The 27,663-nt window shown below is 49.4% G+C and overlaps 2 protein-coding genes across 2 annotated transcripts in view; one reads left to right on the forward strand and one right to left on the reverse strand.

Annotated features, from left to right (window-relative positions):
• Window positions 1-374: 374 nt before the first annotated feature.
• Window positions 375-3,004, reverse strand: LOC132588313 (histone H2B 1/2/3/4/6-like). The gene is made up of 2 exons (XM_060260677.1): window positions 2,995-3,004; window positions 375-745 (listed from the first exon to the last, which is right to left on the reverse strand). Exons 1-2 carry the CDS (start codon window positions 3,002-3,004, stop codon window positions 375-377), a joined length of 381 nt encoding a protein of 126 aa, XP_060116660.1.
• Window positions 3,005-5,450: 2,446 nt separating this feature from the next.
• Window positions 5,451-27,663, forward strand: part of PRKAR1B (protein kinase cAMP-dependent type I regulatory subunit beta) — a 166,102-nt gene continuing 143,889 nt past the window's right edge. Inside the window, exons 1-2 of the mRNA XM_060260551.1 lie at window positions 5,451-5,509; window positions 9,055-9,251. Of these exons, the coding sequence (XP_060116534.1) occupies window positions 9,075-9,251 (177 nt within the window). The 5' untranslated portion in view covers window positions 5,451-5,509; window positions 9,055-9,074. The remainder of the gene's footprint in view (window positions 5,510-9,054; window positions 9,252-27,663) is intronic.

Genomic DNA, 27,663 nt, shown 5'->3' on the forward strand with positions numbered 1-27,663 from the left:
AAGAGGGATTTGGAGTTCCACCTCCCCCGGTTACTTGAACATACTGAATCAGACCCTTGGTCCATCAAAGTCAGTATTGTCTACTCAGACTGGCAGCGGCTCTCCAGGGTCTCAAGCTGAGGTTTTTCATGCCTACTTGCCTGGACCCTTTTGAGTTGGAGATGCTGCGGATTGAACCTGGGACCTTCTGCTTACCAAGCAGATGCTCGACCACTGAGCCACTGTCCCTCCCCTGACTGGCAGTAGCTCTCCAGGGTCTCAAGCTGAGGTTTTTCATGCCTATTTGCCTGGACCCTTTTTAGTTGGAGATGCCAGGGATTGAACCTGGGACCTTCTGCTTTCCATGCAGATGCTCTGCCACTGAGCCACCGTCCCTACTTGGAGCTGGTGTACTTGGTGACGGCCTTGTTGCCCTCGGAGACAGCGTGCTTGGCCAGCTCCCCGGGCAGCAGGAGGTGCACGGCAGTCTGGATCTCGCGGGAGGTGATGGTTGAGCGCTTGTTGTAGTGGGCCAGGCGTGAGGCTTTGCTGGCGATGCGCTCGAAGATGTCGTTGAAGAAGGAGTTCATGATGCTCATGGCCTTGGAGGAGATGCCCGTGTCCGGGTGCACCTGCTCCAGCACCTTGTACACGTAGAAGGAGTAGCGCTCTTTGCGGCTCTTCTTGCGCGTCTTGTCGCCCTTCTTCCGCGTCTTGGTGATCGCCTTCTTGGAGCCCTTCTTGGGCACCGGCGCCGACTTCCCTACTGTTTCTGAACAACCACCAATCAAAACGTGTTCATTCCTGTTAAACATCCTGCCTGAAAGGTTGAAGTTTTTTTAAAATCGGAGTTATGTACGAACTCTCTGCCTGACGTTATGTGGTCGGCTCTCCTCTTGTGGCAGCCATTTTTTGCTGCGATCCATCTCCTGTGGCAGCCATTTTGTGGTTTCACCCATCACCCCTTGTCAGCATTCCAGAGGTACCGCAGGCTCAAAAAGGTTGGGGACCCTGCTTTAATCCAATATTACCCGTTAGCTTTTTCTGGTGGTCTGTAGCTCAGCTCTGTATACTGTTTCTATACATGGGCACTTGAAAGTGCCATCAAGTTGCTGCTGACTTATGTTGACATCTTAGGGTTTTCAAGGGCAAGAGACATTCAGAGGCGGTTTGCCATCGCCTGCCTCCAAGTAGAAATCCCAGCCTTCCTTGGTGGTCTCCCATCCAAGCTGACCCTCCTTAGCTTCTGAGATCTCATGACATCCAGGTCACAGCAAGTACCGATAGTTTCTTTTTATGCATACTCTTGTGCCATTACAGTGCAATCCTGGGCAGAGCTACTCCAGTCCATTGACTTCAGTGGACTTAGATGAGACAGCAACTGCACAAGAAGAAGAGGAAGAAGAAGATATTGGATTTATATCCCGCCCTTCACTCCAAAGAGTCTCAGAGCGGCTCACAATCTCCTTTACCTTCCTCCCCAACAACAGACACCCTGTGAGGTGGGTGGGGCTGGAGAGGGCTCTCACAGCAGCTGCCCTTTCAAGGACAACTTCTGCCAGAGCTATGGCTGACCCAAGGCCATTCCAGCAGGTGCAAGTGGAGGAGTGGGGAATCAAACCCGGTTCTCCCAGATAAGAGTCCGCACACTTAACCACAAGATCACAGTTACATTTTTATCATCTGGAAGAGCCACATACCCCTTGAGCTCCTTGCAGTAAGGTCAGAATCAGTGCCACCTAGGTCAGCAGTGCCATCCTAAGCAACATCAAACTCTTATGAACTCATTTAAAATAGATTGTGAAGGGTGTAGTGATGCTTAAGAAGGCACTCAGGTTTACAATCTAGCACAGGGGTGTTGCGCTCATTTGTTATGAGGGCCGGATCTGACGTTCATGTGACCTTGTCAGACATGCCATGTGAGGTGGTGGAGATATAAACTTTATAAAGGGCACATATAAGCACAATTAAAGATTTTTTAAAAACCATGCATAAAACATTAGCACTCATTGGTCTTAAAGATGCTTTCTTTGTATCTCTCCCATGGGATCCAGGGAACTGGGCAAAGTTTTTCTTCTTTCTCCAGGGGACTGGGGCAGGGGGAGCCTCAGCCAATAGAAGGAAGAGAGGCTTGGCTCAGTAGCTCTGATGTGCAATTGAGAGAGCCAGTTTGGTGTAGTGGTTAAGTGTGCAGACTCTTATCTGGGAGAACCGGCTTTGATTCCCCCACTCCTCCACTGCTGGCATGGCCTTGGGTAAGCCATAGCTCTGGCAGAGGTTGTCCTTGAAAGGGCAGCTGCTGTGAGAGCCCTCTCAGCCCCACCCACCTCACAGGGTGTCTGTTGTGAGGGAGGAAGGTAAAGGAGATTGTGGGCTGCTCTGAGACGCTGTCCTTGAAAGGGCAGCTGCCGTGAGAGCCCTCTCCAGCCTCATCCACCTCACAGGGTGTCTGTTGTGGGGGAGGAAGGTAAAGGAGATTGTGAGCCGCTCTGAGACTCTTCGGAGTGGAGGGCGGGATATAAATCCAATATCATCTTCTTCTTCTATTCTTCCTCCCCAAAGGAGGCGCCTCAGCCAATGGAGAAAACAGAGGCTTTGTTCTGTAGCTCCTGTGTGATTGAGCAAGCCTGGCAAGGCAAGCTGTGATGTAGAAGGAAGCAAGAGAGAGCGAGAAGAAAGCTGACGACAGCCAGTTGCCGGGGGACCTGATAGGAGGCCTCTGAGGGCCTGATTTGGCCCCTGGGGCTGCATGTTTGACACCCCTGATCTAGCAAACCCCCAGAAGGGTGAGAGAAGAGGAGCAGAGAGGAGTTTAGCCCTACAAGGCCAGTACCAAATGAGCACTGATACCAAGCTGGGGTCAGGCAGATCTTTCTTGGCTGGCTTTCTCCTTATAAAGCAGGGCTGCCAGTTCCAAGTGGAGCCTGCAATCCCCTGGAATTTCAGCTGATCTCCGGATTGCAGGAATCACTTGCTCCAGAGGAAATGACTGCTTTGGTGGGGGGGGGGGTCGACTCTGTGGCATTATAAGCCATTGAAGTCCTTCGCCTCCCCAGGTCTTGCCTTCCCCAGACTTTACTCCAAATTTTCCAACTTGGAGCTGACAACCATAGCTACTGTTGGGAGGGACGGTGGCTCAGTGGTAGAGCATCTGCTTGGGAAGCAGAAGGTCCCAGGTTCAATCCCTGGCATCTCCAAAAAGGGTCCAGGCAAGTAGGCGTGAAAATCCTCAGCCTGAGACCTTGGAGAGCCGCTGCCAGTCTGAGAAGACAAGACTGACTTTGATGGACCCAGGTTCTGATTCAGTAGAAGGCAGCCTCATATGTTCATGTGTACTGTTCTTCTGTTTCTTTGAAGACCTTGCGCCTCGTGGCCTTCCTAGTTCACCCATAAATCCAGGCACTGGATGAAAATCTTCAAGGGTTGGTTCTCCAGGGGAGGTGAGGGATGGAACTGATTTTGGCAAATAGGAACAAAGCCCAAAGATCATAGGAGTTGTAGTCAGATAGATAATTGAGGCCTGACCTGTTTTGCCGGAGCAAAGAAAATGGAAGGAAGAGGCTAAAGAGGTTTGGGGTGCCTGGCTGTGGATTTTGTTGGAAGAGAAAAAAACGAGTGTGCCCCAGGACTAAGAAAGGATGTCAACTTAGAGGCGGGGAACTGGAGATCTCCTGGAATAATAGCAAATCTCCAGATAACAGAGATCTGTCTCCCTGGAGAAAACAGCTGCTTTGCAAGGTGGACTGTATGGCATTATATCCCCTTGAGGTCCCTCACTTCTCCAAACCTGCCCTTCACAGGCTCAGCCCCCAAATCCCCAGGCATTTCCTAACCTGGAGTTGGCAACCACACATCTCAGTTTTTAAATTATTGCTTCTTGTCCAATATGCACTTCCTGGAAGCATCGTAAGCCTCAAGGATTAAGCTGTGTACCCGGCTTGATGAGACACTGACCTGGTCCATGGTGTGGGGAGTACGTTTGAAGAGCTTCCTGGTGAATCATGAGTAGGGATGCCAGCTTCCAGGTGGGACCTGGAATTACAGGTCATCTCCAGGCTACAGAGATCAGTTGCCCAGGAGAAAATGGATGTTTTGGAGGGTGAACTCTATTGCAGGGGTGGCCAACGGTAGCTCTCCAGATGTTTTCTGCCTACAACTCCCATCAGCCTCAGCCAGCATGGCCAATGGCTGGAGCTGATGGGAGTTGTAGGCAAAAAACATCTGGAGAGCTACCGTTGGCCACCCCTGCTCTGTGGCATTATAACCCCACAGAGGTCCTCCCTTGGCTCCAACCCCAAATGGGCAGGAGTTTGTGCGTCTCCAGGAGTTTTCTAATTGAGCTGGCTTCCCCCATTGCCTGACAGTGGGCAGGGGGTACCTGGCAACTTTAATTATGGGGCCTCTCAAACTCTCTTTTCTAGGGCTGCCAACTCCAGCCTGGAAAATTCCTGGAAATTTGGAGGACGGTGCGTGAAGCAGGATTTCACCTAGAATCCATGATATCCCATTCGGGTTGCCATGTCCCCACTTGCAGTCAGCGGGAGGTGGGGGTGGAGCCGGGGAGTAGGGTTGCCAGATCTGGGTTGGAAAACTCCTGGAGATTTGGGGATGGAGCCTGAGGAGCACAGGGACCTCAGTGGGATCCAGTGCTATAGAGCCCACCCTCTATCAGGGACTGCCTTCTGTAATAGAGCCTGTCCTCGCTGCCGTTTTATCCAGGGGAACACATCCCTGTTGCCCAGAGAGCAGTTGTCATTCTGGAAGATCACCAGGCTCCATCTGGAGGTTGGCAACCATGCCTTATTGCTCTTTCACAGGGTTGCCAACCTCCAGGTGGGGCCTGGAGATCTCGCAGCATCACAACTGATTTCTAGATGACAGAAATCAGTTTCACCTGAAAAAATAAATATGACTGGTTTGAAGGGTGGACGGCATGGCATTATACTCTGCTGTCCCCAGGCTCTGCCTCCAAACCTCCAGGAATTTCCCAAGCTGAAGTTGGCAGCCTTAGCTCTCTTTGCAAAGAGACTGATCTCTGTCCCTCTGCACAATGTATGGATGTTGTGTGTGTGTGCGCGTGTGACCCCTTTTGGGTGACTGATTTATGTGCACCGTGATTGACGTCACCACCAGCATCCCACAGGGCCCGGGGCAGCCTCCCGCTGTGCGTGTCTCTGTGTGTTTTCCCTGCAGGAGAGAGGCCGAGCTTGGCAATCTGACTGACAGCAGCTGGGAACTTCCTGTGTAGAGAAATCTGCCGCTGGTGCCCTAGCAGAGCCTTAACGCTTTGTGTGCGAGGGGGAGCAGCGCTGGGGGGAGGGGTGTGCGTGGGAAGGTAGATCAACTGGTGAGGACCTTTTTTGTGCAAGGCTTTTTTCTTTTCCCCCCGAGAAAGCAAGAGGAGGATAGGGGAGGAGATCCAGCTCAGCAGCAGCTGGAGGAGGAGGAAGAGGAGGGGGCATCCTTGCGGAATAACAGGAGGTAAAGGAAGAAGAGGTTTCGCCTGCCAGACTCTGATCCTACAAGCCAGGTATTTATATGGCCCTCTCTCACCGTGCATCTAACCTCCCCTGCCCCAACTCCACTGCAAGGGCACCCCTCCCCCTTTCTGGGGTCTCTGACATCCATCCTCCTCTCCCTCCCTCCCTCCATCCTTTCTTCTTCGCTCTTCCCCTAGCAACAATGGCTGATCTTTGAATCCAGCACAGAAAGTGGCTACGATGGAGGAGCCGGAATCTTTCCCCCCTCCTCCTTCTCCATGGTGAGAGAGAGAGAGAGAGAGATGGGGAGATGCTCTCCTGTTGAAGAGGTAGGAGGCAGCCAGGTCTACTCCGGGAGGTGTCTTCATTTCAAAATGGTACCTCTCTGGGATTCAAAACTCCTGCCGCTGCAAAATCTGCTTCTTGGATGACAGAGGCAGCCAGTATTTCGAAAGGAAGCACAGGGGAGGGGGAACCTCTTTTTCTTTACAGCTGAAAGATTCCCTGTTTCCACATCTGTCCCAGATTTAGGGGTGCCTCTTGTTATAGCTCAAAAGATTCTCTATTTTCACGCCCGTCCCAAATGTAATCGCGTTGCTATCAGGGAGGATTCCTCTTGGTGGAGAGGTGTGCCCCTGTTTGTTTTGTTATTTCTTTAACAGTGATTCTCATTATCATCTTTGGTGGGGGGGGGCATCCATTATTTCAGATTCTCTCCCAGTGATGGATTTGTGTTTGGCACATATTTGGGATGTGTACTTATAACGACAATGAGGCAGGGAAATACAGACCTATGAAATTTGGATCTCATGCCCTCAGCTTCCTAACACAACCGTTGCAAATTCTCCACACATGTCTTTTTTCATTTAGGACTTAAGAATGAGGACTTAAAATAACTTTAGTTTATCTTCATTGTCTTTCCTTTTTTTTTTCTTGTGAACTGACATTGCTTTCTCGAAAGAGTTTATCTCGCTATAGAAATCTGGAGCGTTAAAAGGTTCTTAGATGGGTACTTTTGGAAACATCGTGAATGCCAAAGGCTGATTTAGAATTAAACGATGAATAAAATGCAGGGCTTGTTTTGAGCAGGAATGCAGTTCTGACTGGCTTGGCATCAAATACAAAGGAGCTGCTGGGCTTTTTCGATGAAAAAAGCCCTGATAATATGTAAAGGTTTGAATCAATTATTTGGTGGCATTTCTTGCGAATAGATAGATAGATGTGTGTGTGTGGAGAGCCAGTTTGGTGTAGTGGTTATGTGTGCGGACTCTTACCTGGGAGAACCGGGTTTGATTCCCCATTCCTCCACTTGCACCTGCTGGAATGGCCTTGGGTCAGCCATAGCTCTCATAGACCTTCTTCCCCTGTAGTGGTTAAGTGTGCAGCCTCTTATCTGGGAGAACCGGGTTTGATTCCGCACTCCTGCACTTGCAGCTCCTGGAATGGCCTTGGGTCAGCCAGAGCTCTTTTATCTGGGAGAACCGGGTTTGATTCCCCACTCCTCCACTTGCACCTGCTAGCATGGCCTTGGGTCAGCCATAGCCCTGGCAGAGGTTGTCCTTGAAAGGGCAGCTGCTGTGAGAGCCCTCTCCAGCCCCACCCACCTCACAGGGTGTCTGTTGTGGGGGAGGAAGGGAAAGGAGATTGTGAGCCGCCCTGAGACTCTTCGGAGTGAAGGGCGGGATATAAATCCAATATCTTCTTCTTCTATCTTCTGTGTGTGTGTTTTCCTGCAGAGAATACAAGACTTCAGTATTCCCCGAAAGCCCAAACACCAGCTGTAGGAGGTAGCTGATACAAGGAAACCATTCTAGCACAAACCATTCTAGTGAACCATTCCAGGGCAGTCCATTCTACCATTAAAAAACCCCAGTGTGTTTTAGAATCCGTGCTGAGAAATGGAAGAAAATTAAATAAAGCTACTATGTATGGTGGCTGAGGGGAACGGCCACATTCCGAGGCACTAAGCCTCTGAATCCCAGAGCCAGGAGGCAACATGAGGGGAAGGCCTCAGCCTGTCTGCCCTGTTGTCGATCATCTGGAGGAACTCATTGGCCACTGTGTGAGACAAGATTCTGGACTAGATGGCCCACTGGTCTAACCCAGCAGGGCTCCTCTGATTCTCATCGAGAAAGGCCTCAGGCTCTATGCCTGATTGTTGGCCCTCTGGAGGAGCTGTTAGGCCTTTGTGTGAGACAGGATGCTGGGCTAGATGGACCACTGGTCTGATCCAGTAGGGCTCTTCTGATGTTCTTATCCCATCGTGCAGGGCTCTTTTTTGTAGCAGGGACTGCTTTGCATATTTTGCCACACATCCCTGATGTAGCCAATCCTCCTGGAGCTTACAGTGGACCCAGTACTGAGAGCCCTGTAAGCTCCTGGGGGATTGGCTACATCAGGGATGTGTGGCCTAATATGCAAAGGAATTCCTGCTACAAAGAAACCCTTGCCATCATGGGTGGTAACTCTATTATTTTTGTTTATTTATTGAAACATTTATATCCCACCTTTCCTTTTCGTTCAAGGCAGTTTACAATAGCTCTCTAGTGAAGGACCTATCACTGAGGTCCTCAGTAGACTTACACACACCATTCTAGGTCCACTGTGACTACTACACAGTATACTGCACAATACACTAGTTGATTATTTGAGACTTTTTGGACAATGCGGTAGGATTTTTAAAAAATTATTTCTTTTTGCTGGCATAATTGGACGTGGCTGAAGGACCCAGCTGGCCTTGGGCAGGAGGAGATGGCCTCGCTTTTCAATGCTTGTGTTTTGTCTAGGCTTGCCAATCCCCAGTTCCCAGCGGGGGTTCTTCCGCTTTCCCAGGCTCTTTCCTGCCCCCAGTCAGCTGGCCGGCGGGGGGAAGCCCTGACCCCAGAGGACCAAGTGCCTTTTCACCTCCAGAGGCTTCAGTCTCCGATTGAAAGGCTTCCTCTTGGGATGGGGTGTCTGTGTTACTTGGAAGAAGTTGGCTGCAACTCGTGAGTAGAGAGGCCATTCCCTCGCTTCAGACTCACCAGAAACGGGGACGGGGGGAGAGGGAAGGAAATGTCTGCTGGGCACTTCATTATTCCCTATGTGGAGATTGATTCTCATAGGGTATAATGGGGAATTGATCTGGAGGTTTCGGTGGTTCTGGGGGAGCTGTTTTTTGAGGTAGAGGCACCAAATTTTCAGTATAGTATTTAGTGCCTCTCCCCAAAGTACCCCCCAAGTTTCAAAATGATTGGACCGGGGGTCCAATTCTATGAGCCCCAAAAGAAGGTGCCCCTATCCTTCATTATTTCCTATGGAAGGAAGAAATTTTAAAAGGTGTGCTTTCCCTTTAAATGTGATGGCCAGAACTCCTTTGGAGTTCAATTATGGTTGTCACACCCTTGTTCCTAGCTCTGCCCCGATGTCTCCTGGCCCCATCCCCAAAGTCTCCTGGCTCCACCCCCAATGTATCTTGGTTCCGCCCTAATGTCTCCTGGCTCCACCCCCAAAGTCCCCAAATATTTCTTGAATTGGACTTGGCATACCTAGTTTTGTCCCATGATTTTGGAGAATAGTTCTTGTTCCACTAAACCCATGTGCTTTTCTCGCCCAGGGTTGCTGCCAAGTTTCCAGATGGCCTCCTCTTCCTCCTGCAACATGGAAGATGATGAAAGCCTGAAGGGCTGTGAGCTCTACGTTCAGAAGCACAACATCCAACAGATTCTTAAAGAATGCATTGTCAACCTCTGCATAGCCAAGCCTGAGCGTCCCATGAAGTTCTTACGAGAACATTTTGAGAAACTGGAAAAGGTCAGTGGATTTTGTCTTCTGGGTATCTGCAGAAGCAGAGGGCACAAATTAAGGGGGAGAAAAAATCCAGAGTCTTTGATGTTCGAACATAAGAACATAAGGGAAGCCATGTTGGATCAGGCCAATGGCCCATCCAGTCCAGCACTCAGTGTCACATAAGAGAAGCCATGTTGGATCAGGCCAATGGCTCATCCAGTCCAACACTCTGAGTCACATAAGAGAAGCCATGATGGATCAGGCCAATGGCCCATCCAGTCCAACACTCTGTGTCACATAAGAACATAAGGGAAGTCATGTTGGATCAGGCCAATGGCCCATCCAGTCCAACACTCTGAGTCACATAAGAATATACGAGAAGCCATGATCGATCATGCCAATGGCTCATCCAGTCCAACACTCTGTGTCACACAGTGACCAAAATACACACACACACACTGTGGCTAATAGCCACTGATTAACCTCTTCTCCATATTTTTATCCAATCCCCTCTTGAAGCTGGCTATGCTTGTAGCCACCACCACCTCCTGTGGCAGTGAATTCCACATGTTAATCACCCTTTGGGTGAAGAAGGACTTCCTTTTATCCGTTCTAACCTGACAGCTCAGCAATTTCATTGAATGCCCACGAGTTCTTGTATTGTGAGAAAGGGAGAAAAGTACCTCTTTCTCTACTTTCTCCATCCCATGCATGATGTTGTAAACCTCTGTCATGTCACCCCGCAGTCGACGTTTCTCCAAGCTAAAGAGTCCCAAGCATTTCAACCTTTCTTCATAGGGAAAGTGTTCCAAACCTTTAATCATTCTAGTTGCCCTTTTCTGGACTTTTTCCAATGCTATAATATCCTTTTTGAGGTGCAGTGACCAGAATTGCACACAGTTTACAGAGTTCTGTTTACAGAATTCTTCGTTCAAGTAGCACTGCCCTCCCAAATGTCCAAAATAACCACTAGATTTATTAATAGAATTTGTGTGTACTGTGTACAATTCTGGTCACCACACCTCAAAAAAGATATTATAGCGTTGGAAAAAGTGCAGAAAAGGGCAACCAGAATGATTAAAGGGTTGGAACACTTTCCCTATGAAGAAAGGTTAAAACGCTTGGGGCTCCTTAGCCTGGAGAAATGTCGACTGAGGGGTGACATGATAGAAGTTTACAAGATTATGCATGGGATAGAGAAGGCAGAAAAGAAGTCCTTTTCTCCCTTTCTCACAATACAAGAACTCGTGGGCATTCAATGAAATTGCTGAGCAGTCGGGTTATAACACATGGAATTCACTGCCACAGGAGGTGGTGGCAGTTACAAGCACAGACAACTTCAAGAGGGGATTGGATAAACATCTGGAGCAGAGGTCCATCAGTGGCTATTAGCCACAGGGTATAGATGGAACTCTCTGTCTGGGGCAGTAATGTTCTGTATTCTTGGTGCTTGAGGGCGGGCAACAGCGGGAGGGCTTCTAGCCATCCAACATGGCTTCTCTTATGTTCTTATGTGTGGGTCTGGGAGGGGGGCTGTGACTCAGTGGCAGATCATCTGCTTTGCATGCCGAAGGTCCTTGGTTCAATCCCTGGTGTTGGTTAGCAGAAGCTGTGGGAGATCTCTTTGGAAGAGCTGCTGCCAGTCACAGTAGACAGTTCTAACCGTGATAGACCAGTGGGTCTGAACCCCTGAAAGACAACTTTGTGTTTTCTACTTATGTATTTACTTTATTTATATTCTGCCTCCTCCATCAAGCAGCTTACATCATTCTCTTCTCCTCTGCTTTATCCTCCATGAGGTAGGTTAGGTAGAGAATGCACAACCAACCCAAGATCACTCAGCAAGTTTCTGTGGTAGAGTAAGGATTCGAACCTGGGTCCCCCAGATCCTACTTCAACATTTTAACCACTCCGCCAGGCTGGATTTCATGCACAAAGTCCAAAGCTTAATCCCTAGTATCTCCAGTTAAAAGATCTTACACATCAGATACCAGGAAAGAGCATTTTCTGCCTAAGGAACTGGAATCGCTGCCAATGAGAGCAGAGTCAGCGTGGTGTAGTGGTTAAAGTGTTCTGGGGAAACCCAGGTTCAAATCCCCATTCTGCCATGGGAACTTGCTGGGTGACCTCGGGCCACTCTCAAACCTAACCTACCTCACAGGGTTGTTGTGGCGATAAATGGAGAAGAGGAGAATAGTGTAAGCCACTTCAGGTCCCTATTGGCGAGGAAGGCGGGGTATAATTGACGTAGACAAAAATAAACAAATAGATCATACTGAATGAGATGGAGCAGCAGTCTGATGGGAGCTCCTTCGAGTGTTCACGGGTTCTAGCTTTAAACGCAAGGCAAGATGAAATCACATTGCATTAAAAGTTCTGTGCATGGGGGATGTTTTTTTTAAATGCCACCCATACAAGACTGCGCATGCTGCGTGACTGCATGATTTAAGCTAAAGTGATGAAGCAGGAGCCAGCACAACTAAGAGGGAACTATCCAGACACTAAAGTGGTCGCTGTAAGCTGTGATGGCTGAATGGTGAAGCAGCTGGTGTAAGATTCTGCCAGTTATCGACTCCACAAACAGTGCTCACGTGAGTACGGTTAGGATTTATTCAAGTCAGATACAAGAGATAACCTTCTGCTAGAAAGCCATTGCCAGGAACGGCCCGATAGGCAAAGGGTTACAGTTATACACATCAAAACATGAGGGCTAACTGTACCCCAACCCCTGGGTCCACTGGTTCCCACAGAAGTTGATACTGCAAGTCATGAGGCATCTCCCCAGGCTTCTCACCTCTAAGGTCGCAGTTATGTTCTGAGGCCGAACTGGCCAATTATTATAACAACCAGATAAGCTGGCTTGTTGGGACAATGCTATATGTATAACAAGGTCTCTGTCCTCCATCTCCCTCCTGCAACCAGTTAACAATGTAGAGTTACAGGCAGAAGATGAAGAAGATATTGGATTTATATCCCGCCCTTCACTCCGAAGAGTCTCAGAGCGGCTCACAATTTCCTTTACCTCCCCCCCCCCCCGCCAACAACAGACACCCTGTGAGGTGGGTGGGGCTGAGAGGGCTCTCACAGCAGCTGCCCTTTCAAGGACAGAGTCTCAGAGTGGCCTACAATCTCCTTTACCTTCCTCCCCCACAACAGACACCCTGTGAGGTGGGTGGGGCTGAGAGGGCTCTCACAGCAGCTGCCCTTTCAAGGACAGAGTCTCAGAGTGGCTGAGAAGAAGAAGACCTTGGATTTATATTCTGCCCTCCACTCAAGAGTCTCAGAGCGGCTCACAATCTCCTTTATCTCCCTCCCCCACAACAGACACCCTGTGAGGTGGGTGGGGCTGGAGAGGGCTCTCACAGCAGCTGCCCTTTCAAGGACAGAGTGTCAGAGCGGCTCACAATCTCCTTTCCCTGCCTCCCGCACAACAGACACCCTGTGAGGTGGGTGGGGCTGGAGAGGGCTCTCACAGCAGCTGCCCTTTCAAGGACAGAGTCTCAGAGCGGCCTACAATCTCCGTTCCCTTCCTTCCCCACAACAGACACCCTGTGAGATGGGTGGGGCTGAAGAGGGCTCTCACAGCAGCTGCCCTTTCAAGGACAGAGCCTCAGAGCGGCCTACAATCTCCTTTCCCTTCCTCCCCCACAACAGACACCCTGTGAGGTGGGTGGGGCTGAGAGGGCTCTAACAACAGCTGCCCTTTCAAGGACAGTGTCTCAGAGCGGCTCACAATCTCCTTTACCTTCCTCCCCCACAACAGACACCCTGTAAGGTGGGTGGGGCTGGAGAGGGCTCTCATAGCAGCTGCCCTTTCAAGGACAGAGTCTCAGAGTGGTTTACAATCTCCTTTCCCTTCCTCCCCCACAACAGACACCCTGTGAGGTGGGTGGGGCTGAGAGGGCTCTAACAACAGCTGCCCTTTCAAGGACAGTGTCTCCGAGCGGCTCACAATCTCCTTTACCTTCCTCCCCCACAACAGACACCCTGTAAGGTGGGTGGGGCTGGAGAGGGCTCTCACAGTAGCTGCCCTTTCAAGGACAGAGTCTCAGAGTGGTTTACAATCTCCTTTCCCTTCCTCCCCCACAACAGACACCCTGTGAGGTGGGTGGGGCTGGAGAGGGCTCTCACAGCAGCTGCCCCTTCAAGGACAACCTCTGCCAGGGCTATGGCTGACCCAAGGCCATTCCAGCAGGTGCAAGTGGAGGAGTGGGGAATCAAACCCGGTTCTCCCAGATAAGAGTCCGCACACTTAACCACTACACCAAACTGGCTCTCTTCTTTAGGCAAGCACTAAAGAAACAAAACTTAACATGGTTCAGAAGAAAGAAAGAAATCACGGCAGGCACAGCCTGACAGCTGGGCTGGAAAATTCCGTTGGGTTTTCCCCTCAATCCTGCGCACAACAGAGGAGCAGTTATGGGCAGTGGAGCCACAGATCTAGGGAAGAGTGCTTGTTTTTAACACAGAGGGCTCCAAGTTCAAGCCCCGGCATCTCCAGCGGAAAGGATCTTGGGTGGGCAGGCGTTGGGAAAGTAATTTCTTTGCCTGTGATCCCGAAGAGGGGCCATCAGTGAAAGGAGACTCCCCGAGTGAGACTGATATCAGGTAACTTCACGGGAGGTTAAGGCATTAAATTTTTAGCATTTGTCTTGTATGCCTATACAAAAGACACACAACAAGTGGTAGACCGTGCCTCCCCTGTGGGAAACAATAGGTTTTCCTGGTGTAGTATGATAAGCACAGAAACACAATTATCATTCCCGTCCACCTGCGAATAACTGGAAGAGAGGGGTCCAAAAAGACACAAGACAGGTTTCTAGAAGAAGAAAAAAAACCCCACCCTGCAGCTTTCACCTAGTGAGAGATGACTCTTTGGTTACCTCTGTGAAAGCTAAGCAAGCACTTCTGGTGTTTTGAAACCTGTGCATGATTTCTATCCTGAGGACAACTCTTTGGTTTTCAGCATGGCAGACCTGGCAAAGGTTTCCGCTGGCTCTGGAAGGCACCTATTGGTTAGTGCCTGTGTGTCAAAACCCCATCTCAATCATCAGAGCAATTTTATAATTCTTCAGGGAAATTTAAAAAAAAAATAAACAAGGGCAATTATAAATTTGTAAATGCTAATGTGATACTTTAATAATAAAATGGTGGGCAGGCTGCCTGAAGCATGGAGGGAGGAGAAAGACCAAGGACCACATTGGCATTCAGTTTACTAATACATGTATCCCTCGTGCATATTTCAAAGCTGGAAGAAAGCCGAGGGTGAAAAACACACAGAGACATCTCTTCCTTTTGTATTACGTCTTTTGTTTGCGCTTGGCAATGTGGAAGACTTGTTTACAGATGCCCCTGATTAAGAGTGGGGCAATTGATGTTACTTGGCAGCTGAATGCCCATTTACAAATGGTCAAATTGGAGCCAGTTTGGTGTAGTGGTTAAGTGTGCAGACTCTTATCTGGGAGAACCGGGTTTGATTCCCCACTCCTCCACTTGCACCTGCTGGCATGGCCTTGAGTCAGCCATAGCTCTGGCAGAGGTTGTCCTTGAAAGGGCAGCTGCTGTGAGAGCCCTCTCAGCCCCACCCAACCCACAGGGTGTCTGTTGTGGGGGAGGAAGGTAAAGGAGATTGTAGGCCACTCTGAGACTCTGTCCTTGAAAGGGCACCTGCTGTGAGAGCACTCTCCAGCCCCACCCACCTCACAGGGTGTCTGTTGTGCGGGACGAAGGTAAAAGAGATTGTAGGCCGCTCTGAGACTCTGTCCTTGAAAGGGCAGCTGCTGTGAGAGCCCTCTCCGCCCCACCCACCTCACAGGGTGTCTGTTGTGGGGGAGAGAGATAAAGGAGATTGTGAGCCACTTCGAGACTCTGAGTGGAGGGCGGAATATAAATCCAATGTCGTCGTCTTCTTCAAATCTTGCATTCTTGGGGAATCATATGCTCCTGACAATGAGTCTTACAATCATATGCTCCAGACAATGAGTCTTACAATCTTATCTCTTACAATTTTGGAAATGTTCTTTCCTTTACATGTGAAACTCTCAGCAAAAAACGGTTTTTACCAGGCCTTTATTAAAAACTTTTGAAACCCTCCTGAAGCTGGAGAAAGTTAACTGGGGCGCTAGTAGGTTGTCCCTAGTTTATGCAGTCAGTGACCCTGGCATAATAACCCTAGAATGTGCCTCTTGATTTTGTTTATGAGCATCATAATGGAGAATCCTGGGGTAGAATGGCAAATCTAACAAGCCTTGGCCAGTGCAGGAGTTCTGAACTTAGCTCTCTTCCATCTCTAGATATACATGACATTGGCTTCATATTTCCATGACCAAATGAAGTGACCTGCTTAAAACCTGTTAGGCTGGGACCAGTGATGGTTTTCTGTGCAGTAGATCAGTGGCTTCTTATCTTTATTTACGCAGCCTCCATGCCTCGCTACACCATGCAATCTGTGTCAGGCAGAGTACAACCCTGATCTCGGGTTGGTGGTGGTGAGCACACCCACACTGTCTCGGCTGTGTATCACTTTTGACATACCGCAGCTTCCACCAAGGAAACAACAGCTCAGTGGTAGGTGTTTTGCACTTGGAAAATAATGGGTTTAGTTCCCAGCCTCTTTCTGGAAGCTGCAGGCTTTGGAAAGGCACAGTGTTATCAGGTTGGATGGACCAATAGAATAGGGGTGTCAAATGCAGTGTCCTATCAGGCCCAGGAGCAACTGAGACCGATCCCCCCACTAGGCTTGTTCCAGTGTCGGAGGTCTTCCCCCCCGCCCCGACGCTTCTGTCCAATTTCACACAAGTTGCCTTGGAGTTGCGACTCGCTCTGCCTCTTTCCCATGGCGAGCAGAAACCAGTTTTCAGAGGATCTTACTTGCCACGGGAAAGAGGCAGAGCAAGTCGCAGCTCCAAGGTAGCTTGTGAGAAATTGGATGGAAGCGTTGGGGGTGGGGGGAGGGGGAGAACAAGCCTATTGGGGAATCGGTCTGACTGTCTCCTGCATCCTTCTCCCAGCCACTACTGCTGCTGTGTGGAAAAGACTTTCTGAGGGGGAAGGAAAAAGAGAGCACGTGCAAATGCACCGGAGAGAAGCTCTCCCTGCTCTCTTCTTGCTTCCTCCACCGTGGCTGCATTGTCAAGCTGGTCTTCCCTCATTTGGAGACGGAGGGAGGTGGAAGGAGAGACGCAAGGAAAGGGAGTCCCATGGAACTTTCAAGGCCACCAAAGTTTTATTCCAGCTTTCCTGAGCATGCAAGCTGGGGGTGGGGGGAGAAATTCTTCTGACAAGCCCTGCTCTGCTGTTTTCTTTGAGTCCTGATCGCAAGCACATGCACGTTAAAAAAGGAAGGGGGCAAGAAAGAGATACATCTGGGACAAGGGGAATTAAAGGGAAATTATTTTGGCTTATTCTGAAAAGGGTTAAAAAAAAAGATTAGATTTCTATCTGCACATCTGGGATGTTATTTTCTTTCAAAAAGACCCTGTTTAGGAATTTGGATTTGGATTGGATTTCATGGTTTAATGACCGGAAGGAGACGGCTAAGCATGTAAAAATACATTTATGGTTCCATATATTCCAGTTCAATACGTGGTCTCCCTCTCTCTCCTCTCACCTCAGTGATTGTCTTTCTTCACATTAACCCCCCCACCTTTTGCTTTTTAAACTGTTTATCATCATCATTAGCTATGAGTGGGTTTTCTCCAGTCTGAGAGCAACACATTATTTCACTTGGGGAGAGCCCCCTTTCCACTTCTAACAGATACAAAAATAATCATAAAAGAAACCTAACAGTGCAGCTTGCAGTCTTTATTAGTGGCAAGGAGCAAGAGTCCAGGAATATAAGAACATAAGAGAAGCCATGTTGGATCAGGCCAATGGCCCATCCAGTCCAACACTCTGTGTCACATAAGAACATAAGAGAAGCCATGTTGGATCAGGCCAATGGCCCATCCAGTCCAACGCTCTGTGTCACATAAGAACATAAAAGAAGCCCTGTTGGATCAGGCCAGTGGCCCATCCAGTCCAACACTCTGTGTCACATAAGAACATAAGAGAAGCCATGTTGGATCAGGCCAGTGGCCCATCCAGTCCAACACTCTGTGTCACATAAGAACATAAGAGAAGCCCTGTTGGATCAGGCCAGTGGCCCATCCAGTCCAACACTCTGTGTCACATAAGAACATAAGAGAAGCCCTGTTGGATCAGGCCAGTGGCCCATCCAGTCCAACACTCTGTGTCACACAGTGGCCCAAAAATTATACACACATACACACACTGTGGCTAATAGCCACTGATGGATCTCTGCTCCATATTTTTATCTAACCCCCTCTTGAAGCTGTGTATGCTTGTAGCCGCCACCACCTCCTGTGGCAGTGAATTCCACGTGTTAATGTGGTCCCTTTAAATGTGATGGCCAAAACTCCTTTTGGAGTTCCATCATGCTCGTCACACCCTTGCTCCTGGCTCCACCCCTAAAGTCCCCAGATATTTCTTGAATTGGACCTAGCAATCCTACATAAAGGCCATCTCGTCCAACCCCCTGCTTCATGCAGGATCAGCCTAAAGCATCTCCGACAAGTAATCATCCAGCCATGTTTTGAAGACTGCCGACGAAGGGCTAATGGTGTGAATGTCTCATTACCAATGATGATATCTCCCCACCTACTACCTCTCTACATATCACACACAATCTAATTAAGTCTGTTGCCATTTGGCATCTGAAATCATCTTTATAAAGTTGATATCTCTGGTACCTCGTGTCACATTTTATGGCACATGTGGTCCTGCTCAACAAAGTAACTTGGATAGCAGATCTGCTTCTCATAACAAATGAGTTCAGCATCTCTGCAGTAGAAGCTACACACTCTATACTGGGGCTCCCCAATGTGGTGTCTCCTGACACCGTTTCTGGTGTCCATCAAATGTTTTTAGGAAGTGGGTGGGGCCAGGTAGGGCTTTTGCCCAGCAAAGCTTCTGATTTACTACTGGAGATTTGATTGGCTGTGCAGGTTTTTTTTAAAAAAAGTTGTTTTGGTAGCAGCTGCCACCACAGCACAAGGCTCATTGTAGAATTGAAGTTAAGCCATGGAAGTCTTGTAATGTTGATTCTGCCTCCTGAGGCAGCCATTTTGTGGCAACCATTTTGTTATTGCACCCACCATGCCATGTCAGAATTCCAAAGGTGTTTGCGGACTCAAAAAGATTGGAGAACCCTGTTCAATACATGCACGTTCAGGGATCTGCATGTGTTCAACCTGTTTTCTGCTCTTCATAAGAAAAGCCATGTTGGATCAGGCCAATGGTCCATCCAGTCCAACACTCTGTGTCACACAGTGGCAAAAAAAAAAAAAACCCACACCAAGTGTCATCAGGAGGTTTACAGTTGAGGCTAGAAGCCCTTCCACTTTGCCCCCACCCCCCAAAGCACCAAGAATACAGAGCATCACTGCCCCAGACAGTTCCAACAATATGCTGTGGCTAATAGCCACTGATGGACCTCTGTTCCATATTTTGATCCAATCCCCTCTTGAAGCTGGCTATGCTTGTAGCCACCACCACCTCCTGTGGCAGTGAATTCCACATGTTAATCACCCTTTGGGTGAAGAAGGACTTCCTTTTATCTGTTCTAACCTGACTGCTCAGCAATTTCATCGAATGCCCACGAGTTCTTGTATTGTGAGAAAGGGAGAAAAGTACTTCTTTCTCTACCTTCTCCATCCCATGCATAATCTTGTAAACCTCTATCATGTCACCCCGCAGTCGACGTTTCTCCAAGCTAAAGAGCCCCAAGCGTTTTAACCTTTCTTCATAGTGTTCCAAAACTTTAATCATTCTAGTTGCCCTTTTCTGGACTTTTTCCAATGCTATAATATCCTTTTTGAGGTGCGGTGACCAGAATTGTACACAGTATTCCAAATGAGACCGCACCATAGTGCCATCTAAGATCTCTGCAAAGCAATTTGTACTTAGCACTATCTCCAGGCATCTCTGCTTCTGGTAGCTGTGGGCAGACAGATCATGTCCAATAAGCCATCACTAGGGAGTTGAAGAGGGCATGATCAAGACCAAGGCAGAAGGTCAAGGCCAAGAAGGAAACAACGGGGCCAGAGACAGGAAATCTAGTAAAGGATCATGTTCAACAGGCAGGAAGAGGAGAGCTAGTTCTCTTAACTTTTTTTGTGTTCAGTGAGTTGATAGTGTGGCTGCCAAGTCCCTGGTCCCTGTCGCCAAGTCCCATTTCGCAGCATGGCTCAAAGGGATTTTGGAAGACAAATTTACAGGAAGTTCTTACAATAGAGTTCCTGGTGATTCCTTCTGCTTAGGCTTCCCAACCCTCCCGCCCTGGCAGGGGACCCCAGGATTTACAGCCTCTTCCCCCACTCTCCAAAAAAACGGAAGCGGGGGGAGGGGGGGAAACGGCGCCAAGAAGCGTGGCGAGCTGCCCCATCTCAGAGGAGCAGCTAAGTTGAACTGGAGAAGAGGCGGCAGCAGCGCAGTGGCATCGCCCACTCCGCTCCGCCTCTGAGGTAAAATCAGAGAAGGGGAGGGTGAAGACAGGCCAGGAGCGTGGCGAGCCGCGAATCTGGGTCCTTCTAGGACCTGGACTTGCGGCTCGCCACGCCCCTGGCCTGCCTCCACCCTCCCCTTCTCTGATTTCACCTCAAAGGCGGAGCAGAGCGGGCGACGCCGCTGCGCTGCCGCCTCTTCTTCGCTTCACCGTAGCTGCTCCTCCGAGATGGGCTCAGCCTGAGCCCATCTCGGAGGAGCAGTTACGGTGAAGCGGAGAAGAGGCGGCAGCTGCGCAGTGGCGTCGCCCGCTCCGTTCCGCCTCTGAGGTGAAATCAGAGAAGGGGAGGGTGGAGGGAAGGAAGACATTTAAAAAGGTGTGCTGTCCCTTGAATTGCGATGGCCAAAACTCCCATTGGGGTTCAGTGATGCTTGTCACACCCTTGCTCCTAGCTCCACCCCCAAAGTCTCCTGGCTCCACCCCCAAAGTCCCCAGAGATTTCTTGAATTGGACTTGGCAACCCTACTTGTGCTACCCAGAAGTGAAAGGGCTACCGCTCTAGGGATTATGAGAAACTTCCAGTTTTACAATAGAGTCTCTGTCAATTCATAGAGCTATTCTTTTCACTTCCAGATAGCTCTAGGAATCATCAGAAACTCTATGGTAAGCACTTCCTGTAAGTGGATGAGGCCTAGGCTTGGCAATCCCCAGGTCTCTGTGGGGGTTCTCCGGCTTTCCCAGGCTCCTTCCCACCCACAGTCAGCTGGCCAGTGGGGGGAAGCCCCGCCCCCACAGCCATCATGTGCCTTGCCCCCTCTGGAGGCTTCAGTCTCTACTTGGAAAGCCTTCCTCTTGGGATGGTGTGTCTGTGGCTTTAAGGCTGAAGGGGAGCGGGGGGTGGGGGGTAGAGGAGGCAGAACAACATGGCTGTGAAAGGAGCCCAGACCCTTCATTTGTTGCACAATCCTTGCAGAGGTCGTTTGCATAGTGTGAAGGTAAACTTGAACCGTTGGTTGCCCTGCATTACTGTGAAAAACTTGAAAGTTCAGCAACTCATGAGTAGAGGTGCCAATCCCCAAGTGGGGGCAGGGGAGCCCCAGTTTGGAGGCCCTCCGGAGCTTCAGGGTCATCAGAAATGGGGGGTGGGGGGTGAAGGGAGGGAAATGTCTGCTGCACCATACGGTATAATGGAGAATTAATCCCGGGGTATCTGGGGCTCTGGAGGGGTGGTTTTTTGAGGTAGAGGTACCAAATTTTCAGTGTAGCATATGACGAGTCTCCTCAAAATGCTCTCCAGGTTCCAAAAAGATTGGACCAAGGGGTCCCAAAGAAGGTACCCCTATCCTTCATTGTTTCTAATGTAGGCAAGGCATTAAAAAGGTATGTGGTCCCCTTAAATGTGATGGCCAGAACTTCCTTTGGAGTTCAATTGTGCTTGTCACAACTTTGCTTATGGCTCCATCCCTATTGTCTTCTGGCTCCACCCCCAAAGTCTCCAGATATTTCTTGAATTGGGCTTGGCAACCCTAATGAGGCCTAATTTTTCTTTTTAAAATTTTCCCCTGCGATGCTGCCCCTCTCAGCCCACTGAGTGTGCTTGGCAACCCTAGTAGAACTAAGGAGCCAAAGCAGATAGAGAGACCATATATAGTCCTTGCATTGCCCTGACTGGCTTTCTCAGTCATCTGCCTGTGCTGTGCTGACCTAGGCTGCAGTTCCCAGGGTGGCAACCTGTTGAATGGCACTGTGGAATCTTACTGGCTCAGGAGATGGTGCTGTGGGGTGTTAGGTCAGAGATCCCCAACATTTCTCAGCCTGCCGTGGAGGCAGAGCCAGCCACAAAATGGCTGCTGTAGGAGGCGGAGCCTACCACAAAATATCGGGGCATGAGAATGTTTATAAACTCTTAATAGTAACTCTCCAACATTTCAGACAGAAGCTCTGCTGGGCAAATGTTCCTAAAAACATTTGGTGGGCTCCAGGAAAGGTGTCAGTCAAGACCATGGCACCCAGGAGCTCTCTGCTGGGACTCCTGTATTAGGCACTCGGTCCAGGATCCCTGAGTCCTGGGTGCGACACCTCCGGTGCCATAAGCAGTGCAAGAGGATTCAAAAACAATCCTACGTGGGCTTCCTGTTGCTCATCTGGCAGGCCAGGCCCCCATGCAGGGCATGCTGCCAGGGAAGTGTTTTGTCAGTAATGTCTCTAAAATATCTTTCGAGAAATGCCTCAGGAATGAGTTATCTGCGATACGTGAAAAAAAAAAGAAAGAGCTCTGTTCTTTTAGCTCACTGCCTTATCAAGAAAAAAAGGTAAAACGGGCCTTTCCACATCGGTCAGACGACACGGACAAATGGCCTCGCCTTATTGAACATTCCGAGCTGTCCGTCAGATCGTGGGTCCGTCCTGCTCAGTGCTATCAAGGAAGGCTGGCCATGCGGAGCGTGCCAACTGATGCTCACATGATAACATCATTTCTGGGGAATATCTGGAGGTGATGGTGGTAGCTCTACAAACAGGTGAAAACTCTAGGCTTTTACCATAGATTTTCCAGAAGATTCCTAGGGCTACTGCCGTGGCTTCCCGCTATTCCCCAGAAATGATGTGATCTCTAGGGTTGCCAAGTCCAATTCAAGAAATATCTGGGGACTTTGGAGCTGGAGCCAGGAGACTTTGGGGGTGGAGCCAGGAGACATTAGGGGTGGAGCCAAGATCAAGGCTCTGTGACAAGCATAATTGAACTCCAAAGGGAGTTCTGGCCCTCACATTTAAAGGGACAGCACACCTTTTCAATTCCTTCCTTCCATAGGAAATAATGAAGGATGGGGCACCTTCTTTTGGGGCTCATAGAATTGGACCCCCTGGTCCAATCTTTTTGAAACTTGGTGGGTATTTTGGGGAGAGGCACTAGATGCTATACTGAAAATTTGGTGCCTCTACCCCAAAAAACAGCCTCCCCAGAGCCCCAGATACCCGCGGATCAATTCTCCATGATTTTTTATGGGAATAAATCTCCATAGGGAATAACAGAGTTCCCAGCAGGCATTTCCCTCCCCTCCCCCTGCTTTCTGACGACCCTGAAGTGGGGGGAGGGCCTCCAAACCGGGGGATCCCCTGCCCCTACCTGGGGATTGGCAACCCTAGTGATCTCACAGGCGATGCCAGTGAGATTTTAATTTTTTAAAATTTATTTTTAAATCCCTCCCTTCCTGCTGGTGTGTGGAATTTGAGGCAAGGGGCTTGGCAGCCCTGTCTCAAGGGTCCAAGGTTACCAACTGTTACCTGGGGGATTCCTGGAGATTTGGGGGCAGTTCCTGCGGAAGGGGGAATCTGGAGAGGATTTCACTTGAGTTTGGCCTCTGAAGCTGCCATTTTCTCCAGGGAAACTGAACTCTGTAGCCTGGAGATCACTTGCAATTCTGGGAGGCCTCCAGGCCCCACCTGGAGATTGGCAACCTTACGAGGGCCTCCTGTGAAGAAAGGCCTTTTGCCACAGCTGCCGCTTGTGGGTCTCACCAGAGAGGTGCCTGGACTCAGCCCCTAGCATTGTTTCAAATGTCTTCAAATGGAGAGCCAGTTTGGTGTAGTGGTTAAGTGTGCAGACTCTTATCTGGGAGAACCGGGTTTGATTCCCCACTCCTCCACTTGCACCTGCTAGCATGGCCTTGGGTCAGCCATAGCTCTGGCAGAGGTTGTCCTTGAAAGGGCAGCTGCTGTGAGAGCCTTCTCCAGCCCCACCCACCTCACAGGGTGTCTGTTGTGGGGGAGGAAGGTAAAGGAGATTGTAGGCCGCTCTGAGACTCTGTCCTTGAAAGGGCAGCTGCTGTGAGAGCCCTCTCCAGCCCCAACCACCTCACAGGGTGTCTGTTGTGGGGGAGGAAGGGAAAGGAGATTGTGAGCCGCTCTGAGACTCTTCGGAGTGGAGGGCGGGATATAAATCCAATATCATCTTCTTCTTCTTCTTTCTCAGGCACATGCCGGTCCGATTCCAGAGGGGAGTGTGGCACTGGGGGGCGGGGGGAGTTAAACCTTCATTCTGTTTCCCCAAATCTATTTGATCTCTCTTCACCTAACAGCTGCCACTTTCCTGCATTAAGTGTGATGGTTTGCAAACAAGCCTAGTGCGTTACATTAGCAACCAAGCTTAATGTTACAGTTAATGTATTATAAAAGTCTTTGGAGAGGTGGCTATGAATTTGGCATGGGAAAGCTCATACTTAAAAACGATGACAGCCTGTTAGGTTAAATGGGCTTTGGAGGATGTAAAATGTTTGTCTTTTTCTTCCTGTGCTGCAAGCCGGGGCACTGAAGAGAAACCTGAGGCTGAGATCTTGGAAAAGATTGAGGTCATACATAGAAATGTGATAACAGTATTTGAAAGGACAGCAGCCCAAGATGTCTGAACGCGCGCCACATGGTTTCTTTGGATAGACAGGGTGGTCTTCGATGGCATGATGCTGCTGTCATCCTAACTGAAAGGCTGAAATATCCAACTAATATAGATGGTTGAAATATTCATTAGAAAAGAGAAGAAGGAAGACTGCAGATTTATACCCCGCCCTTCTCTCTGAATCAGAGTCTCAGAGTGGCTCACAATCTCCTTTACCTTTCTCCCCCACAACAGACACCCTTTGAGGTGGGTGGGGCTGGAGAGGGCTCTCACAGCAGCTGCCCTTTCAAGGACAGAGTCTCAGAGCGGCTTACAATCTCCTTTGCCTTCCTCCCCCACAGCAGACACCCTGTGAGGTGGGTGGGGCTGGAGAGGGCTCTCACAGCAGCTGCCCTTTTAAGGACAGAGTCTCAGAGTGGCCTACAATCTCCTTTATCTTCCTCCCCCACAACAGACACCCTGTGAGGTGGGTGGGGCTGAGAGAGCTCTCACAGAAGCTGCCCTTTCAAGGACAACCTCTGCAAGAGCTCTGGCTGACCCAAGGCCATGCCAGCAGGTGCAAGTGAAGGAGTGGGGGAATCAAACCCAGTTCTCCCAGATAAGAGTCTACACACTTAACCACTACACCAAACTGGAGTCCTAAAGACTAACATTCGTGGAGTCTTAAAGACTAACATTCATGGCAGAGTATTTGGCAGGGTTATCCATCCCCAATTGGAGGCAGAGGTTTCACCAGTTTGGAGCCCCTCCCCCTGCTTCCGAGTTATCAGAAGGTGGAGGGGGGAAATGTCTGCGGGGCACTCCATTATACCCTACGGAGATGAATTCCCACAGAGTATAATGGAGATTTGTGGGTATCTGGGGCTTGGGGGGCTGTTTTTTGAGGTAGAGGCACAGAGAAGGAGAGAGTGGTCAGAGGCTGGAATCTAACCTCCATATACAAAGGCTGTGTGTGCTGGAATTCCACTTGCTTGGGGTTCATTCTGGGGACAGCTGCTCCCATTTCTCAAAAACATCTGGGTGCGCACTGGGAGAAAATGGAATGCTGAAGTAGAGGGGTGCCAAGGTCACAGTTGCCTAGGGCACACACAAAAAAATCCTGGGCCAGCCCTGGCTGTGTCAACATACCAAGTAAATTTGGACTTGTGGGCCACCATATTGAAAAAGCTGTGAACTGCTACAGCAAGCTCTCAACTCCTGAGAAATTGAGAAATCCATTCCTGGGTAGATGGATTGAAAGGTAAATTGATTTGTTTCTTTGAAGAGGTTGTTCCAGTTACCTGATTTTATATTTCCTGAAAGCTTTTGGATACTTCTGTGGCTGTGATCGCAATAAATTTTTTTTTGAGTGGGGGTGCGGGCTGTAATTAAAACAGGGATTCAGTTCAAAGTGTTCCTGTAATTCTATATTGTGGCTTGCTTTGAGTGTTTTTATGTTTTGTATCCTTGCGACATGGTTAAGCTGCCTTGAGGCTGAAGAAATAAGGTGGGATCTCAATGTTTCAAATAAATAAAATCGATTGCCACTGTGGGCATACCTCATTCATCCTCAGCTCTCCCCTTTTATGCCTACATGGGCCAAATTATAATCTGCAGATTAGAATAAAACCTTTTGCCTTAACTGAGAGAGGGAGTCTTGAAAGATGAGGCTCCAATTCAGAGAAAAAAGGAGACAGAATCCTGTTGAGATTGTTCTCTCTCTCTCACACACACACACATACACATACACATCAAAAAATAGATGACTTTGTGTTAGATTAATTGGCAGGTCGGAACCCAGTATGGTCTAATGGTTCCAGTGTCAGATTAGGATCTGTGGGACACGGGTTTGAATCCCTGCCAAGCCATGGGTGACTTTGGGCCAAACTCTCAGTTTAAACTGCCTCACTGGGTTACCGTGAGGATAAAGCGGAGGAGGGAGAAGGATGGAATCTGCTTTCAGTGCCTGTTGGGAAGAAAGCTGACGTATAACTTGGATAGATGAGTAAATAAATAAACCTTTCCCTGAAAATATCGTTTTTTTGTTCTTTTATGTCCCCTGTGAGCTAACGTCAGTTGTAAGGACATAAGAAGAGCCCTGCTAGATCAGGCCAGTGGTCCATCTAGTCCAGCATCTTGTCTCACACAGTGGACCATGAACTCCTTGGAGAGCCAACAACAGGATGTAGAGACTGTGGCCTTTTCCTGATAAGAACAGAAGAGCCCTGCTAGGTCAGGCCAGTGGTCCATCGATTCCAGCATCCTGCCTCACACAGTTCCTCTAGATGGCCGACAACAGGGAAGAGAGGCCAGGACCTTTCCCTGATGTTGCCTCCTGGGGCTGATATTTAGAAATTTACTGTCTCTAAATGTGGAGGTTCCCTTTTGTCACCATGGCGAGTAACCCCTGATGGATCGGTCCTCCATTAATCTGTCTCTGTCTGTGTACCCATCGTTACATCCTTCGGCAACAGATTCCACATTTTAATCACTTACTGTGGCGTGTGTGTGTGTGTGTGGTCTAGGGTCTCTGACGTGTTCTGAATTTACAAACGAAGAGTGCTTACTCAGGGTCTCTTAACAGATAAAGGGCAGCCAATCCATGTTAAGTGATCCTATGCAGGTACTTAGAATGTAAGATCTGGGTAACGACCAACCTGTCAACTTGATGTCTAGCTCTGGAAAAGCTTTAGAACAAATCATCAAACACCCAGTCCTCACGCATTTAGAAAAGATGGCTGTTGCCTGCCTCTGCGTAGCAACCTCAGGCTTCCTTGGTGGTCTCCTGTCTAAGTACTAACAAGGGCTCACCTTGTGCCCTTCGCGGGACTCAGCCAAGGGGGGGGTCGCCTCCTCTGCGGCCGCCCACCCAGCCGAGCCCCACTGGCTGGGGCCTTCCCCCTTCGGACGCCAGAACCACCCCAGGCTCCCCCACTCACCACAACACCCCGGAGCAGCTTCCGGAGACAGGCAGTGGCCGCCTGATGTGGCAGAGACCTGCCCAACGTCACAGAGAGTCAGGCCCTGGGCAGCAGCCAGCCGAGGAGCCCCCCCACCGCAAGCCACGGCTGCGCCCAAAGATGCAGCCCCCCAAGAAGCCAGCCCGGAACCAGGAAGAGGGAAATGCCCTAGGACGCCGCGGAAGCAGTGGTTGCGAGAGAAGGGCTGCCAACCCAGGGAGACTGTGCTATGAAGCAGATGGTCTCAGAACCTACCAGGGGTGGGGCGATCCTGGATTTGGTCCTAAGTAATGCCCAAGACTTGGTGAGAGATGTAAAAGTGATCGCACCGCTTGGGAGCAGTGACCGTAATGTTGTTGATTTCACCATTTGTATAAATAGAAAGTTGCCCCAAAAGACCGGCACAACCACGTTTAACTTTAAAAGGGGTAAATTATCTGAGATGAGGAGGCATGTGAAGAGGAAACAGAAAGGAAAGGTAAACACAGTCAAAACCCTTGGGGAAACTTGGAGGCTATTTAAAACTACAATCTTAGAAGCTCAGATAAAATATATACAACAAGTTAGGAAAGGCACAAACAGGTATAAGAAAAGGTCTGCATG

Source organism: Heteronotia binoei, chromosome 20, assembly GCF_032191835.1.
Source record: "Heteronotia binoei isolate CCM8104 ecotype False Entrance Well chromosome 20, APGP_CSIRO_Hbin_v1, whole genome shotgun sequence".
NCBI classification, from domain to species: Eukaryota; Metazoa; Chordata; class Lepidosauria; order Squamata; family Gekkonidae; genus Heteronotia; species Heteronotia binoei.